This window comes from Populus nigra, chromosome 3 (assembly GCF_951802175.1).
Source record: "Populus nigra chromosome 3, ddPopNigr1.1, whole genome shotgun sequence".
Lineage (NCBI taxonomy): Eukaryota > Viridiplantae > Streptophyta > Magnoliopsida > Malpighiales > Salicaceae > Populus > Populus nigra.
The window spans coordinates 26,670,190-26,688,724 of record NC_084854.1 but is presented as its reverse complement, the minus strand read 5'-3'; the positions used below and the strand labels follow the sequence as shown (position 1 = coordinate 26,688,724).

Below are 18,535 nucleotides of genomic sequence, written 5' to 3'. Positions count from 1 at the left end.
CTGGTTGCGTATGCTCCTCACAGACATGACGGTTCCAACAACAATTCCTCAATTGTGGTGTGACAACCTCTCCTCCATGGCCTTAGCTTCGAATCCAGTCTTTCATGTCCGTACAAAGTACATAAGGTGGATTATCATTTTTTATGAAAACAAGTTCTTGCCAAGAAGGTCGCACTTCATCACATCTCATCAACTGATCAGCTGACAGATTTTTTCACAAAACCGTTGTCCATCTCTCGACATAGAAGTCTGACACACAAGCTGATGATAATACCTACTCATCAGCTCAGCTTGAGGAGGGATGTTAAGCAACAACTCATAGATTAAGCATATATTTTAGCAATGGAATTCTCTAAAAAACCAGTATCCTCCTCCAGATTTCATGGGATATCTTATGTTTAGATTATTCTTATCCACAAATAATGTAACAACACTCTATAAATAAGAGTTACTTGTAAATCATTTAAGTAAAGAGAGTAAACATTCTTTCTTCATTACTTACTAGATCGAGCACTATTGGCTGCTAGAATTGGGTTCAGCAGCACGCTAGCTCAAGCGTTTTGAGTTTAGCAGACATGTCAGGCTTAATTTCATTAGATTTAGCTGTCATGCATGGATGCCAGATCGTACCTAGATCTGGCACCAAACATGATCAATTACCAGATCCAACATGTTTGAATTTGACAATTTATACTAAACCCAAGTAAATAACAAATAAATAGATGACAATTGTGGATATACAGTTGTCAAGATAGAGAAAAAAAACACAAACAATCAATTACCAGTGGTAATCCACCCATAATATATCTACACAAGCCGCACCATGTGGAAGAGGGCATGTATGCACATCTAGTTATACGAACAATGACCAGATTTGGCCATCGAAAAGCGTCTCACACGCCTCCATAATGGCACACACACCACCTACTCGCTAGGACGTGTGGAACACACGCTAGTAACTTTTCGATTAAAAAATAAAATATATAACATGAAAATAGTAAAACACCCCTATGGTCTTTTTAATTACATAATATATCCATGTAAATTGCACTGTCACAATCCACAATAATATATATCTAGAGCTACAGTGAAATTCTCATGCCATTTAGATTTATTTTTTATACACACACAACTATGATCATTTAAAATTCGTATTTGTATTAAATATTTATGATAAGCATTAATATAAAAGACTAATTTATCATGAATGCTAAAGAGGTAACTTAAAAAAAAAAGAACTAGCTTGAACTATGGTTATTTAAAATTTATATTTGTATTAAATATTTATGATAAGCATTAATATAAGAGACTAATTTATTGTGAATGCTAAAGAGGTAACTTAAAAAAAAAAAATAGCTTGTAGGCTACGTTAAAAAGAAATTAATTATGTTTCTCTAAGTCGGTGGACACATGTTATGCTAATATTCCTAAATAGGAAAGTTAAAAGAACCCTAGCTTGTAGTTAACTTCCTTCTTATAAATACATTAACTCTCTCTTTCTCCATTAAACTTTTCTTCTCAAGAAACCCTAATATTCCTAATCTCTATTCCCTCCCCTTAAACCCTAGGATGGGGAGTGCGACTAACATGTTCTCCTGTTTAGAGGATGATGGGGAGGTTTCAACAATCATCGAGAAGAGGGATCAGAAGAAGTTGAAGGAAGAAGAGGAGATGGAGCGAAAGAAGTTGATGGAGATGCAAAAGAAGTTGAAGAAACAACAGGAGCGGGAGAGGAAGCAATCTGAGCTGACTCACATGCTCATGAAAGCCTTGCCTTTCAAGTTTCCTCATCATCATCGTACGTAATTTGTTTAATATTCTTGCACGCTTTCTTTTCTTTAATTAAAAAATATTTATTTCTCTAGTTGTTTGTTAATCTTTGGATTATGCTTTGTAGATAGTGATTTTCGGTAAGGATGGTATTCGAAAAAAAGAAAGAAAGAAGTTAAAATCTTTTCTTAGGATTAATTAACATTTAATTTCTAATTTTTCAGAACGGAGGCTCCCGAGTCTCAGACAGCAGAATCAGAATGGCGATGCAAAGAACCATGGTGAAGGGTCTAAGAAGAACTATGGTGGTGAAGGGTCTAATAATGTCTCGGAGTGGGACCAGGGCAGGGATGCAAAGCAACCTAGCAGTAGTGATCAGAAGATTAATGTCTCCGAAAATGACCTTGGTGGTGATGGGGAAGAGAAGGTTGATGGTGATAACAAGGATAATGGGGCTGAAGGGTATGTTTGATTTGTTAATCTCATCGATTTCTTTTTTAATTAATTTTTTATTATGCTGTTTTTATGCTGTAGAATAGAATTGCTTCATGATTTAGCTGTGTTCTTATGATTAGATTCGTTACAGATTTTACTTTTCTCTAAATTTAATTTGTTTCCACAGGGGTAATGTTGTTGTTGCTGTTGATGAACAAAAAGATTCCAAGACTTCCAAGAAGAGGTTCAACAAGAAGAAATCTGAAGCTGATGATAAATCTGTAAAGATTGACAAGAAGGACGAGGATTATTTAACCATGATGACTCTGGCAGAGTATGAGAAGGAGCTTGAGAAGAGGAAAGCTTCTGACGAAAAGACTGATCTGGAGAGCAAAGAAACTCTTGACAACGCTTTGGAATCTGACCCTGAAGAGAGAGAGGTAACTCTTGACAAGGATTTTGATTCGATGCAACTTTTGCAGAACGAGACTCATGAGGATGATGCCCTATTCATCAAGGTGGTAAGTAAACATGTCAAAAGGGTCCGTGGTGCATCACAACAAGAGAGCCAAAGGCCTAATGGCGGCCAACAGTCCATTAATGGAGAGAGACCTGTTGGAGGACCGTATAGACGTGAGAAATGGAGGGCGCCGAATGCCGGCCCGCAGTTTAATGGAGAAAGACCAAGGAGTGGCAATGGCGAACCCAGGTACGATGGGGAGAGGCCTAACAGTAATGGTCATGGAGTCGAGGGCAAGAAGCCTGACGGCCGTAGGTACTATGGGGAGAGGCCTCACAGCAGCAGCAGGGGTCATGGAGTAGAGGGCAAGGAGCCTAATGGTAGAAGGGAAAGCAAAGGGCCTAATGGAGATCAAGGCGAAAGGCGTTCCGGCAGTGGTGGAAGCAGTGGACCAGTTCATGATCTAACCCTCAAGGATTCAAGGAAATTTCCTGACATTGAAGATACCAATCAATTTCCCGCCCTTGGAGGAGCTAGAAAAGCATAAAGTTTTTGGAGCCCCTGAGAAAAATCTTGCAGCCTATTTCTTGAACTGTTTTTGGGTGTGATTTATCAATCATACTTAAATGGTTGTTGATCACATCTTAAATTTGTTCTAGTTCTTTGTGTCGACATATAGTAGCTATAATATCAATAGCCTGTGAAAAAAATTAAAGCCATTCATATACTATTAATTGCTTAAATTAAATTAAATTAAATATAGCCTGATACGTACTAATGCTTATCATAATTAAATTTTAGAAGACGATGCTTATTTTATTATTTTAGTTTGTAATTATGAACAAATAAAAATAATTTTATTTTATTAATGTTATCCTATTCTAAAAAAAACAACATTAACTCTAATAGATTGATTGCCTGCAGATATATTGGAAGCAGAATCGGTTTTAATGAAATGGCATGCATGAAGGGAAGTTGGGACTTATAATTTAATTGTTAACTTATTTTTTTTAATTTAAAATTAAAGGTTATTTTAGAATAATTTATATCAATTAAAATTAAGTTTTTTTTTTTAATGATTTTAATTTTAAAGCCTCTACCCTAAAATATTAACACAATTCTTCTCATCGAAGAAAATAAAAAAAACATGATTATTTTTAAAAATTATTTTTAATATCATTTTATTAAAGATTTTAAAATAATTTTAAATAAAAATTTCAAATTTTCATAAAACTCCAATTATAACGCAATTTCAACCTAAAAGCCTAAAAGAGCCACCGACAGAAACAGGTGGTTTTCGTCGTGTATACTCTGGCTTTAAAAGCTAACATGACGAAAATGTTACCTTATGCCAGATAAGATGTTCACCTTTAGCGACGAATATCGGTGGCTTGTATCCTTAATAATAGTGAACATACAACATATTTCTGTGTCTTGACTTTCTGCTCCAGAAACCAAGAAATGGACTCACAATGGAGAGCCAAAAGACTATTTCCATTCCTAGGAATACTCTTGCTGCTCTCTCTTCTTTACCTTGACTTCAACAACAGTAACAACAGCTACTTCAGTTTTCCAATCTTTTTATGGCAACCCAAGATGGGATTTGTCTCAACCAACTCCACACAATTCATCATCATCGATGATGGAGGTGGTGGTGGGGTGTCTGCATTTTATGTTAATGGGTGGAATTCATATTGGTTGATGATGAAGAGTGTGTGGAGTCCATCAAGATCAAAGGTTTCTGAGATGCTTAAGAGAGGAGCTCAAATGGGGTTGACTGTTTGCCGGACTTGGGCTTTCAGTGATGGTCGTGGTCCTGATGCTTTGCAGGTCTCTCCAGGTCTCTTCAATGAGAGGGTCTTCAGGGTAAGTCCTAATTTTTTTCCTTGTAAAATTAGATATTTTTCTGCTTTCAATGGACTGTCAAATCTTGAAGGGGAGGTTAAGACTAAAGAAGGGCCTTATAAAAGGCTGATGGGCTTTTCATTGTGGTAAAAATGAAGAATCTCGAGGCAGTTTTGGGTCCTCTTTGTGTTTAATAAAGGTATTTGTCTGCAGGGATTAGATTATGTGATAGTTGAAGCAAGGAGGAATCATATAAGGTTAATTCTCAGTCTAGTGAATAATCTTGCTGCATTTGGTGGAAAAAATCAGTATGTAAAGTGGGCAAAAGAAGCTGGAGTTAATGTCTCTTTATCAGATGACTCATTCTTTTCAAACCCAGTCATTAAAGATTACTACAAGGCTTACATTAAGGTGAGATGCTATGTTTGACACCTCTAAGGCTCAATCATTGGATTTCTATCAATTGCACTGGAATATTTGACTCACAAGCATTATATGATTGTAAAATGAGCAAGAGCATTGCATATGGCTGAATTTTGTGACAATTCTGTTTTTTAAAGTTGATTATTCAACTTGATTTGTTGTGGTATAACTTACCATCTCAAATTTGGTTGTGCATCATCTGCTAGATCAATTTAGGCTGAATTATTGCTATATTAGTGAATAACAGTAAGGAAATTTCGTAAGGACTAACATTTAAGGGTGGGAGACTTGGCAGTCTATGCTTCTCTTTCTGCGTTATGATTATCTCTTGGTTGCAAATTTCTGTTATGCATTTCCCAGGCAGTTGTGAAGAGAAAGAATTCATTAAGTGGAGTTAGGTACTCGGAGGAACCGGCAATTTTTGCTTGGGAGCTCATGAATGAGCCTAGGTGTGCATCCAGTTCTTCTGCTCCTGTTCTTCAGGTGAATCATTGAATTTTTGTTCTTGTGTATATTTTGGTGTTGAATTTCAAAAATAAACTGAAGGATTAGGCTGGAAAATGGAGAGAGAGAGGTGAGAGTGTTGTTTGATGGAAGCATTTTGATTTTTGAGCCAAATATCGTTTTCTCTTGGTCTCTGTTATTGTGGGGTGATCTGTTCATGTCTGTTATACTATAATATCAAAAGGATATGTGTTAGTTTTTTATTGATTAAGAAACTTTTCTGGTTCACGTTTGAATCAGATTTGATTGAAATCATTTTAGTGCTTTATCTTTGGCTTAAGGCATGGATCGCTGAGATGGCCGCATATATCAAAAGCTTGGACAAAAGACATCTAGTGACTGTCGGGCTAGAGGGATTTTATGGCCTGAATACAACTAACAAGTCAGAAGTGAATCCTGGGATTTGGGCAGCATCACTTGGAACAGACTTCATACTGAATTCAGCAATAGACAACATCGACTTTGCTTCTGTTCATGCATACCCAGATAGCTGGTTAGTAATACATTTTGAGTATACAGATTAATGTCCAGTCATAGTAGTGAGGTACACCTAAGAACAGTTCACTGCATTCGTCTATTATAATGCTGTTTTAGGACCCAAAACCTAGGCTGATGGGAAGATCAACATTAAGATTGAAATAGTGAATCACTGTCAAACATTTGAGGAATATTATTGGTTTTTTATAGGAACAATAGTCCAGTTCATATGATTTTGGCTCCATGCTGTCTACAAGTTCCTACCTATAGCAGTGTGGATGTTAAATTAATTGGTGACACCCAGTTGATTGCAGGCCTCAGTAAACAAATCATCTGAGTATTTACTTTTATGTATTCTTGATAGATATATTCTTATTTCTCTTCACACCATGTACAAATTGTAGGATTCCACATGCTGATTTGGAAGCAAAAACTACTTATCTTTCTAATTGGGTGGATTCTCATATAAGTGATGGAGACTTTGTGCTGAGGAAACCAGTTCTTTTCACAGAAGTCGGCTCAAGATGGGATGTGGATGGGAAAGGAGTGCATGAGAGAGATGTTTTGCTGAAAGTAGTGTACGATAAAATTTATGAATCCGCAATGAAGAGGCAGGCTGGTGCTGGTGCCTTGATCTGGCAGTTGTTAGTTGAAGATGTGGATAGATACAGTGATCAGTTTTCTTTCATACCACGGGATTCTCCTTCTACCTATAAACTGATAGAAGAACAGTCAAGTAGGCTTCAAAGAATTTCTGCAGGACACAACAGAGCAAGGAAGCCTGAATGAGTGGATCCTGTTGCTTCGGTCGCTTGTGAATGAGAGGAAACCAAACAAAGCAAATGGTAGTGTTTTAGTTGGAAGGCAGTCTTAAGAGTTGATACAATTCTTGTAAGGCTCAAACGATAGGTGCTCGAAATGGAAGAATGAAAAGAAAAGATAAAGAAGTGTGAAACTTATTCAGGTTTAATCAATTCTATTCAAATTCAAGGCCAGAAGATTTGAACATATCGAATATATATTGCTGGCATGAGCACTTGTGTGATTTGACTGAATTCCCCTGGGAAATGCTCTTTGAATGATGTAACTTGCCCTGAGACTTTATGCATTTTGTAGTTGTTGTATTGTATCAGAACATGTACATTGATTCATTCCAAAAATGTATACTTCAATTTTTTTGCAATCTGCTCCATGATTGAACTATCTCTGCACTGCTACAAGGTTAATGCTTAATCATTGTCTGTGATGGAAATGTCTTCCGGTTAAGACCATGGATGACGTTCTTGTTCTTGGTTTATTTTTATCTTGTTTTCATTCATTGAGAGACTTGTTAGGCTACAGGCTGCAGAATTCAACTCTACAAGTTATTAGTTTTTCTTCTTTCATGAGCAATACTGAACTCTAATATTACAACCATCAGCTAATAGAAATACAGATCAGGTCACACCAAAACACTTCTCAGCAAATATATTTGTTTTTACTTTCAAAATCTGCTTTCATAGTAGCAAAATGTTAGCAGCATCCTTGAATAGATGCCTATCTATGCCATTGCCACGCAGCTGCATTTGCATCGAGACATGCATTTCTTGCAATCTGAAAGAGTTGGCTTCCCGCCATCGCAATCACACCTAGTGATACACTTGGATCTTGAGCTACCACCCCACAAGCACCGTGCCATGCAGTGCAGAATTGGCACGCAAGTTGGACAACCATACTTCATCTGATCAAGAACACAGTCTTTGCATCCACTGCCATCCGATGGCTTGGTTCCTCCTGATCCCTTTGTTCCATTCCCACCCGAAGAGCAGCTGGCCAGTGCTGGTGAAATCATAAAAGAAAACATGAGTAACATCATCAACACGACAGGAAATGCAAATCCCTTCTTCTCCTCCATCTCTTCAAAACAAAAAAGACAAGTCCTTGCTTGTATTAGCTACAACCCTTTTCGCTTCTTTTAAACACTTCTTGGTGACTAACAGCTAAGAGAAATGTTTCCCAGCGTTCACATTGCGACTCGTATATATGAAAGAGATAGACATAAATGGTGCTATCTATGTTCACATTGTTTTCCAGGTTAAGTGTTCCCATTAACTACGTCATTGAATGCCTGCCATGTCTTGGTTTGCTCAACGTTTTATCTCGTCGACTGTCGTACTTTATCCTGTCGACAATCGTGTAGAAATTATAAACTCGATTTAATTTATGAGACCACTGATATTTTAGACTAACATATTTTATTTATTTAAGGTAAAATAGTATTTTTAGTTTTTTTATATTTAAGTTAAATCAAGCATTTTAGAATAAATAGATTAATGAAAATTTTAGCCTTGTATTTTTATTGTGTTAATCTAAATTAAATTAACATGATATCAAAATTTATTTTATAAAACAAGGTCTAATTTTATATAGAGGTTTAAGGATGCAACACAATTATATATATATATATATATATATATATATATATATATATATATATATATATATATATATATATATAAAAGGCATGCATGCATCCCTTTACCAGTTTGTGGAAGGAATTGATTGACAATAGGCCCTCTAATACTCTCACAATTATTGATGTTAGAACCTTACGGTTCTCACCATTAATTTCCACATGACGGTTTTGTTGATAAGGGCACGATTAAATGTGTACGAGTTGGCACATAAATTGTGTGTCTTGCACGAGTGTATATATACTTATTTTTCAAAATTATTTCACAGATGTTTATTTTTTATTTTATTTTTTTCTCATAAACAAAATTAATTTTGTATTTGTTTATTTTTTTCCATCGAAGGCAACCTTAAAGCACGTTTGATGCTTATTAGTTATTTTTAGGATACAAAATTAGAGGTAGTTTTCTTTTGTTGTAAAATCTTATTTCAATCTTATTAGGAGTCAAGCATAAAATCCGATCATGATCCATTAGGCCCTCCATAAATTTGCTTAGTAAATTTCTTGAGAGGAAAGAATGAATGACAATTAATGAACAAAGTCAAACTTTAAACACTAAGAGATGCATGCCAGCGTGCTGCCACGAATTTATAAAAAAACCCAAGAGGAAAAATATTGTGGCAATTGACAATGTTTTGTGAGGAAAACTACAATGTTTTCCCAATAAAATAAAATAAAAAACAATTTAGAGAAATACTGTAGCAATCCATAGTGTTTTGTGAGAAAAACTACAACGCTTTCCTCATATGATTTAGCTTTATTGTAATTATAATTCTTAACCAACTTAATATTAAAAAAAAAATGAACAAAGATAATTTTGGAAAAAAAAATTATATGGGAAAATACTGCAATAATTCATAGTTTTTTAAAGAAAAAAATTATAAAGATAAATTCTTAATCAGTTCAATATTAAAAAAATCAAATCGACAAAGACAATTTTATAGAAAAATTATTAAAAAAACACAAAAAAAGGGAAAAAAATCATTTTGGAAACACTATAGCAATTCATAGTGTTTTGTGATAAAAGCTACAGTGCTTCCCCACATGATTTAACCTTATTTGTAATGACGTGTAATTGTAATTTTCAACAATATTTTGTAAGGAAAGATACAATGCTTTCCCTACATGATTAAGTTTTATTACAAAGTTAAATTCTAACCAACTCAATATTAAAAAAAATAAAATCGACGAAGATAATTTTAGAGAAAATTATAAAAAAACAAAAACAAAACCGTGCGGAGAAACACTGTAGCAATCAACAATATTTTAAAGAAACAAATTGCAAAACTAATTTTTTAATCAGCTCAATATAAAAAAATCTACAAATATAATTTTAAAAAAATAAAAAAAATAAAATAGAAAAACTATATGGGAAAACACCGTAGCAATCCACAGTATTTTAAAGAAAAAAATTACAAAGCGAAATTTTTAATCAGCTTAATATTTAAAAAGTAAAATCAACAAAGATAATTTTTTAAAAAAAATTAAATGGAAAAAAAATAAAAAAAAAGGAAAGTTGAAAAAAAATAAAAAAATACAAAAAAAAAGAAAAAGAAAAAAGCATTGTGAATTACTGTTGTAATCCACAGTAATTTAGATGTGAGGAAACAGTAATTCCCCCACACCAATTAGAATTGTTAATAATAATAATTGTCTTTGTCTTTATGCTAAAATGATGTTTTTGTTGATAGTAATTGTTTGGTACTGAGATTTATTGTTTTTATTAAAATTCATTTTTTTTATTGTAAATTAATATTTTTTTATTGTTTTAATCCCAAATCAAACCAAGAATTAAAAAGTAAAAAAAACAGAGACAATAAAAGGAGACAAAACACCCTTAATGCCTTATCCAATACAATATATGTATATATATATACACAGTAGAGCTGAGCATTTTCGGTTCGGTCCGGTTTTGGGTTAAAAAACCAATCAAACCAAAATTATTTTTTTTCAAGTTTTTGAATCGAACCGAAAACCGGTTCGAACCGACCATGTTCGGTTTGGTTCGGTTTTTTCCCCTTCCAAACCAATTTAAACTGAAAATTATTTCTGGGTTTTTTCATTGTTCATATTTTTTCAAGGATCTTATTTTCGTTTTATTTTTAATTTCACAGATCTGTGCTTTCTGTGCTTATTTTCTAAGAAATTTTGGCTTTCTCAACAAGTATGACTCTTTTTTTAACTGGTTGGGTATGCATGATATTCAGAAATTCAATCCCGGTTTTCTTTTTGTTATATCTTTGCCTAAGAATTAAACTTTACAAAAAGATACACAAAACAAAAGGAAAGAACAGAAGTAATTTTACTGGAGGAAAAAAAAACAAAGAAAAGATCAAAAGATATCTGTTATTAAAATGTAAAACCATCAAAACATTATTATTTGAACAAGAGAAAACAAATCAAAGAGGAAGGGCCAAACCCATACACACTAGTTAAAAAAATCCCCTTTTTTACTCTCTAATCTTCCCTCCACTTCGTTTTGGAGCCGCCACCACATACCTGTAAAGAAAAAACCCTAAACTCGCTCTCAATGGCGACCGATCCAACTATGTTGCACCAACTCAGTCTCCTTCTCCAATCAAAAAAGAAAGATGCAAAGAGAAAAGGAGGGGAGATATGCAGAGAGAAAGGGAAGGGGAGGGGAGAGATGGATAAAGAAAGAGGGAGGGGCAGCTACTTTTTTGTTCAGGGAATGCAGATAGCAAAGTTGGCTTAGGGTTAGAAAAAGCATCCTATTTATAGTTGTTTTCTTTTTTAAGTGCTGGTTTGGTTGAACCGATTCGGTTCGATTCGGTTCAATCGGTTTCAGATTTTGAAAACCGAAACCGAACCGAATCAAACCGGAATTTTTTTGTGATTTTTTAATCGGTTAATTCTGTTTTTTTTCCCGGTTTGGTTTTTTCAATTTTTTTTTGATTTTTTTAGTTTAATCAGTTTATCGATTTTTTTACTCACCTCTAATATACAACTATCTTTGCTATCTAAAGATAAAGAGCTAAAATGGAGGATGAAACCAAGAACTTGAGCAATCCCATTGCTCTCCTCTTGTCTTCACTAGGGTATTTTTATGTCCTGGCTACATACATGACAAAAGGCCTGACAAGGGTCTTATTTCTCCTCCCCACATTTTACCTACTGACCATCTTTCCTTGGTATTTCACATCAAGTCTTCTCAGAGGAGTCTTATCTTTCTTTATCACATGGATCACATCTTTCAAGCTTCTCCTCTTTTGCTTCAACAATGGACCTCTCACTGCTTGCAAAAACTACTTGGACTTTGTTGCAATTGCCATTTTTCCTCTCAAGATCCAGGAAAATACTCACTCACATTTAACTCTTTCTTTGAGTTTTAAAACTCTATCATCAATCATGGCAAGGTATGAGCTAGTGACACTATTCAACAAGCCGTATTTAGCGACATCTTTACAAGATTTTTGGGGTAGAAGGTGGAATCTGTTGTCTTCAAACATTTTGAGGCAAACAATATATGAACCTACCCAAAATGTTTTAGTGGGTTTCGTCGGAGTTGGCAAAGCAAGGATACTGGCCATGATTACTAACCTTGTGATTTCAGGCATAATGCATGAGCTTATGTTCTACTACATCTCTTGTGGGACGAGACCCACATGGGAGGTCACTTGGTTCTTTGTCCTGCAAGGAATTTCCATGGTTTTCGAGGGAGCATTGAAGTATTTGGCTCGGGTTAAGGGTTGGACACCCGTTCACCCGACTGTTTCCAATGTTTTGACACTTGCGTTTGTGTCATTCACATTTTCTTGGTTTCTTGTACTGCCTGTATGGAGGACTGGACGAAATGAATGTGGCTTCAGGCCAAAGATTTTACCTTTCAGAGAATAGATCACTTGAAACCCTATCAATTGTTTCAAGAGCTCCATGCAGGTTTTCCTACTCTCATATTTTACTGTTACCGGCTATAATGTATTGAATATTTTGTTTTTTTTTATATATATAAAAAATTACATGCTTTTGAGCTAGAGTTATTTTGATTTATTTACTTAGATATATTAGGCCATGTTTATTTCCTGAAAAATAATTTTTGAAAAATCACTTTCCAAACTTTCCTGTGTTTGTTCGTTATTAGAAAAAATGGTCAACAAAAAACACTTTCCGGTCAACGAAAAACACTTTCCAGTCAATGAAAAACACTTTCCTGTTAAAGAAAAATTTGACTTGGTTTTCAGAAAAGTGTTTTTTCTTTTAACTGTGTTTGTTTTCTGGAAAGTGGTTTTCAGGAAAACACTTTCCAAACTTTCATGTGTTTGTTTGCCATTAGAAAAGTTGGTCAACGGAAAACACTTTTCAGTCAAAGAAAAATTTAGCTTGGTTTTAGAAAAGTGTTTTCCTGGAAAATTTAGGCAGAAAATACTTTTCGGAAGTTGTGAAAAATTTAGAAATATTATTATTTGCTGATTATATCAAATTTGATCCTCAAACTTTTGATTGCTATATATATTTTGTTTTGAATATTTATTTTTTAATTTTATCTTTTAAAATTTAATTTTTATATTAACTTTGGTCCTTATTTTTATAATTGCTATTTGTTTTTTTCTTATCATTTTTTTATTGAAAATTTTTATTTATCAAATTTGGTTCTCATTCTTTTGATTGTTACTTATTTTATTTGAAATCATTTATGAAATGTTAATTATTATTATTTTAATTTCTCTATCTTTCAATTTTTTTATTTTTTATTTTATCTCTATTATTTTGATTATTATTTATTTTATCTGAAATAATTTATGAAATTATATTTTTTTTCAATTTCATTCTCATTCAACTTTTTAATTTGTAAGATTTGTTCCTTATTATTTTAATAAACTTGAAAAAAATAAAACATTAATAAGTTATTTTTCAACTCATTTTCCATAACATAACCAAACACTGGAAAATGTTTTCTAATTTTTTTTTTCATTACACTACCAAACATCGGAAAATATTTTTTTAAAATTCACTTTTTCTGGAATTCACTTTCCAAAAGAAAACTTATTTCCACGAAACAAATAGGGCATTAGTTATTATTGATTTGTTTGGAAGTTTTTTTTTTTTAACAATTAAATAATCAAAATAGCACAAAAGTTTTTTAAAAAATTAATCTTGATTGATGTAGATGTTGGTTCCAATAAAATAATAAATTTATTGATATAAAAAAGTATATGTGGAATTTGGAGATAACATTTATTTCAAGAAATCAATCTAAATTTTAAATCAAGATAAATATCGATCCATGGATCAATGAAGAAGAGAAATATTCTCCAGTAAACTAGGATCAAATCAAGGGTTTGCAGTTAATTAGCATGAAATGCATTGCTAGTCTCGATAGTTTCAATGCCTCGAAATCTGCAAAGCACTATATTTGTGATTTGGATATGAAATTACCAGCAAGCTTATGAGTCATAGAGAATTAATATAATACAAATGATAATCACTTGCGTAATCGAAATTAGTTACCATTTTTACTGTACTTGTTTCCTCCCAAGGAAAATTGTAACTTCACTTTTGTTTACAAACTCTTTCCAGTATTATGCTTCTCTTAGTGCCCGATTGGCACTGCTGGAGTGACCGGAAGTAAACACTAAATTAAAATGTTTGGTTAATATAAATTTTTTTTTTTTTCACATGAATCCCACTCAAAAACTAAGGTCGAAACTGAGAAGTAATTTTTAACTGCTTCTCCTTCTCTTCTACATCGAGAGTGAACTCTCCACTGTTCACGTGAATAGTGGAGAGTGACTCTGCTGTTCTGGTCAGATTGGGTCCGGTTCAAAGCTAAAAATACATTGAACCGGGTCCAATCCAGTAAAATAAAAAAATTAAATTATTTATTTTTAATTATGTTTTATTCGAAAAGCTAGTATTTCACATTATTCAATGACACTACATAAATTAGAAGGAAATCGCTTGATGACGTAACATTTGTAGAATTTGATCGCAATTCCAATTTTATTATTGATGATATTTTACCTGATGTTGTTGTGCGCTTACGAAACCAATGAAACTGTAGTCCTTATCAGATATATTTCATACGTGATGGAATTGTAGATAGTTTAATGGAACAATAAAAAATATTTTATATTAAGTATTATTCATGTCATGATATAATAGCAATAGTTAAATCTACAATATTTAAATTAAAAATCATCAATATTAATATATTTTTTAAAAATTTATTTTATAACCTCAATTTGAAAAGTATTCTTAACTAAACACATTAAACTATTTTTTGTCCAACTTCAATTTTAACTACAATTTTAAACATATACAAATATCAAATCAATCTCAACCAAAAGTAATTTTTATAAAATAATTTTTTTCAAACCACAACCACAATAGTTACCACAATACCAAATAAACTTACTCTATAAACAAATGTTTTCTACTTCCTAAAAGAAAAAAAAAACCGACAAGGTTAACATACAGCAAAAAGATATAGGCAATGTTATTAAACTTGTAACTAGTCTGGGCAAAATTTCATGTTGAACTGGCTTGAAAGTTACATGGTCAAATTTTATTGATAGGTTAAAACCCTAGTGAAACTCGGTTTAATTATTTTTATTTTAAAAAAATAAAATTGAAGTCATTTTTGTTAAAACAATTCAATTAATACAAAAATAAATACGAACATGAAAAAGAAGGAGGCTAGAATTCTCCTTAATTGGTTTGTCTTAGAATTCTTGCTTTAACCTAAATACAAAGAGCTTATATATAGGTTAAGCTAAAAATATTATTTTACCCTTAATAAATAAAACAAGATAAATATATTATTTTAACAATTTTAACCTTTTTTTTAAATAAAATCTTGAAACAATGTTATTTTTTATGAATCTGAATCAATTTAGATTAACCTATCTAATTTGTGATCCAAGTTAGATTTTATAACTATGAAGATAGTAGGGTTGCATGTAGGTTTTTTTAAAAAAACTAGTTGATTTATATTGTGTGACCTATCTCAGCTCATCAAAGTTGGATAATTTGGATATTACATAAGATAATAATTCAAAAAATTAAGAAATAGATATCACAGGTTTAGATTTTAGAAACCCGGTCAGCTAGACCTAACCCGTATACTATATTTTTTTATCTTTATATTTGATAGTTTGTGTATTTATCATTTGTTTTTATTTTATTTAGAAATGCTTCTGTTCTAAAATTCTTGTTAATATACTTTCTACTAGATTTCTTTAACTTAACAGAAAAGAGCTTATTTCTTTGCTAGAGAGGAAGATGGATGTAACTAGAAGCTATGAAAATTAGATTTAGCTACGGGTGCCATGACCTTGAAAATTAACAATGTAAGCTCAGCCGTGAATATTTATAATATTCATAAAACAATTTAGCTCAATTCAATATATTTAATTCGCTCAAATAAAAATAAAACTAAATAAATCAAATTTATAATTTATAAAATATCAAAATTAAAATTAAATACTAATTCAAACTCAATCCAACTATTTCCGGTAATTAAGACTGTACTCTGGTTGCAAGTGGCAGCTACTCCTCGAAACCATATACTTAATTTCTTCCCTGCTAGCTCCATTTCCCAGTTGCATTGAATATTGGGCATGACCATCTTTCAGCTAATAATGGATAGAGGAGCTGTGTAGAAGAAAGTTAAAGGAAAATAAATAAACAAAATTAATTGAGAAGACGAAATTCTTTTGTGGTTGGATTTTAAATTACCTTCTTTTATGGTTGAACTTAATTAGAAAATTGGCCAAACTCGAGCAAGTGATGCATTTAAGAAGTTTTCTTTCTGCATGAATTGAACTTTATAGGTATCAATATTAAGGCATAACATTAAAATTTAAGAGTTGATGAGGAGAAATCTAAAAAGACTGGCTTGATGATTAAGAAGGTATCCTTCCTCTTAACGAGATTCAAACCTGACCAAGTACGAGAAATAATAATAATAATAATAATAATAATAAAACCTAACTTATTGCAACAAAAATTACCTACCAATAAGCTAAAATTTATGCTCAATAAAAACATCTCTCAATTAGATATATGCACCTTTCACAAAATTAATGAAAGAAATGATCGATCTCCATACGTGCCTCAACATCAATCTTCCAACGTACCACGGTTGGCATGAACAACCACATGGCAGTAGCCACCACAAACCCCACTACGTACAAGCGGTGCTGCTACCACCCTAGGCAATCCTCATGTGCACTTTATTTTTTTTCTTGATACCAATTTAGCCAAGCAAAAACCATGCAAGAGAAAGAAGCACGCCACCTCCCACAGTGGCTTTTGGAGTCTAATGTGATAGAAAATCAGCTCGTCCATGAGGCCAGAGACCAAAAATGTGCCGATCATCTGGTAATGGAGCCCTCTTTTTTGCAATCCAACGCATAGAAGTTGACCGGATTGGATTGTATACAGTTGGATGCAAGATACTAGTGACCATTAGGTTCCTTCTTTTACTCTAAAAGTTTTGCAATGAGCTGGATAGGTATGGCTCATCAAATTGTGGCTCGAGCTAGGGCTCCAACCATGGCAAAGATTAGTTCTAGACCTATATAAAACATAGAGGGGCAATATGATTTTTGGATGGATATATTCGTCTTTGGTATAAATGTAACCAAACTTCAAGGCATAGTTCAGAGGTGATCTAAGGCCTTTTAGTGGGATTTCTCGAGATTGGGTTTCAACATTCACGAGCTTCTCAAGATCTTGACTCTCAGCAACATTTACATAAAGCATAACTAGATGATCCAATATAGACAGACAGGTGTATATATTAACGGGAAAGGATTCCAAATATTAATCTAATCCGAAGTATATTACATGCAAAAAAAAAAAAACAATCATAACATGTTCGCAGATAACACACCAATCAGCAAATATCTCTTTCTAAATTCTTAATTATCAGTTTTAATATATGTAGCCACTTTCATTAGCCTTCAGCTTTTCTTGTTTGCTGCCATTCCCATAACTACAGGAGGCAAGGATAATTAATAGCTGGCTATGTAGGTGCTCCACGGTGGTCAATTGAGGGCATGCATGAGACATCAAATCAACTTGGAGAAAACAGAACCGACAAGCCAAGTTGAGGATAGCTTGGTGAACGTGTGGCAGAAACATAGCAGTTCATAATGTATGTGAGAAAACATGTGAAGGCCACTCAACAGCCATTAAACTCGGCCCGTAAATTTAAAATGATATAAAAATGAAAGTCAAAACACTGAAATTGCTTTGACTATTAAACATAGCATTTTATTTTTTAAAAAAAAGTTCCAACACTTTTTTTTTTAAGGAAGAAGTAGAATGGATTTTTACCAAGATGATTGGATTACATATTGACGGAGTCAATTTTCTAATGATTTTTTAAAATTTAAATTAGGTTTATGTTAAATATACCAAGTTCAAAATTAATCTGGTGAGCCAAACTATATTCGATCAAACTAGGACAATTAGCTTGAAGCTCAACAGCAACTAATGTCCTTTTCTCCTATGAAGTTTTTTTATTCAAACTTCACCTTAATTTATAGCAAAATTGAACGACAAAACGTGAAGGCTAGGGCATTGTGATATTTTCGATCTTTTCATTCAAGTATAATTATCATTTGGAGTAGGAGAATGTTTTTTATTCAAGCATTATCTTTTGATAATGACTATTGTTGAAAATTATTAGATCAAAAAATCAGAACGACGTTTGTATATTGCACAATGGAATCTATTACCAGCCAATTAAAAATATTTTTGGTCTGTTGATATAAAAATTATTCATACATATGAATGCATGGCTGTTGGATGGTTTACTTATTGCATTGATGGTATTTTTGTTAGTTTATATATCATGAAGTCAATCATTAGTTATATGTGACATTGAATTTTGATTGTATAAATATATTTAATTTATTAATAAAAACTTATTTATTTTTAATATTCATCAAATATTTTATTAATGAATCTAAAATAAAAATAAAGTTCTTAGGATAAAAATATCTTGTAAAGAAAATTATAAATTATAATATTTTTATTGCATCAAAGCATTGTTTCTAAATATTCCTTGTCAATGCTCTATTAAGACTGGATATCAAATAGAGTTGTTCAGACTAGTACATATTATATTTTTTTTCTTTGTGAAATAAAACAATTATTCTCATAAATTTTGAAAGATCATGACAGATTACTAAACATTG

The 18,535-nt window shown here is 32.5% G+C and overlaps 4 protein-coding genes and 1 long non-coding RNA gene across 5 annotated transcripts; 3 read left to right on the top strand and 2 right to left on the bottom strand.

The window, feature by feature from the left end:
- The first annotated feature begins 1,490 nt into the window (after window positions 1-1,490).
- On the top strand, window positions 1,491-3,419 carry LOC133687913 (spore wall protein 2-like). Its single transcript, XM_062107255.1, has 3 exons — window positions 1,491-1,798; window positions 1,995-2,232; window positions 2,393-3,419. The coding sequence occupies exons 1-3, from the start codon at window positions 1,570-1,572 to the stop codon at window positions 3,210-3,212; spliced, it is 1,287 nt and encodes a 428-aa protein (XP_061963239.1). The 5' UTR covers window positions 1,491-1,569; the 3' UTR covers window positions 3,213-3,419.
- Window positions 3,420-4,042: 623 nt separating this feature from the next.
- On the top strand, window positions 4,043-7,097 carry LOC133690248 (mannan endo-1,4-beta-mannosidase 6-like). Its single transcript, XM_062110476.1, has 5 exons — window positions 4,043-4,531; window positions 4,724-4,921; window positions 5,294-5,416; window positions 5,719-5,930; window positions 6,319-7,097. Exons 1-5 carry the CDS (start codon window positions 4,127-4,129, stop codon window positions 6,701-6,703), a joined length of 1,323 nt encoding a protein of 440 aa, XP_061966460.1. The 5' UTR covers window positions 4,043-4,126; the 3' UTR covers window positions 6,704-7,097.
- A 160-nt stretch (window positions 7,098-7,257) lies between these two features.
- Window positions 7,258-7,836, bottom strand: LOC133690249 (uncharacterized). Its single transcript, XM_062110477.1, has one exon. The coding sequence runs from the start codon at window positions 7,806-7,808 to the stop codon at window positions 7,455-7,457; it is 354 nt and encodes a 117-aa protein (XP_061966461.1). The 5' UTR covers window positions 7,809-7,836; the 3' UTR covers window positions 7,258-7,454.
- Window positions 7,837-11,366: 3,530 nt separating this feature from the next.
- Window positions 11,367-12,293, top strand: LOC133689167 (probable long-chain-alcohol O-fatty-acyltransferase 3). Its single transcript, XM_062108947.1, has one exon. The coding sequence runs from the start codon at window positions 11,367-11,369 to the stop codon at window positions 12,222-12,224; it is 858 nt and encodes a 285-aa protein (XP_061964931.1). The 3' UTR covers window positions 12,225-12,293.
- Window positions 12,294-15,762: 3,469 nt separating this feature from the next.
- On the bottom strand, window positions 15,763-16,139 carry LOC133688598 (uncharacterized). The gene is made up of 2 exons (XR_009841180.1): window positions 16,065-16,139; window positions 15,763-15,980 (listed from the first exon to the last, which is right to left on the bottom strand). It is a non-coding gene; the product is annotated as an uncharacterized LOC133688598 (long non-coding RNA).
- Window positions 16,140-18,535: the final 2,396 nt, after the last annotated feature.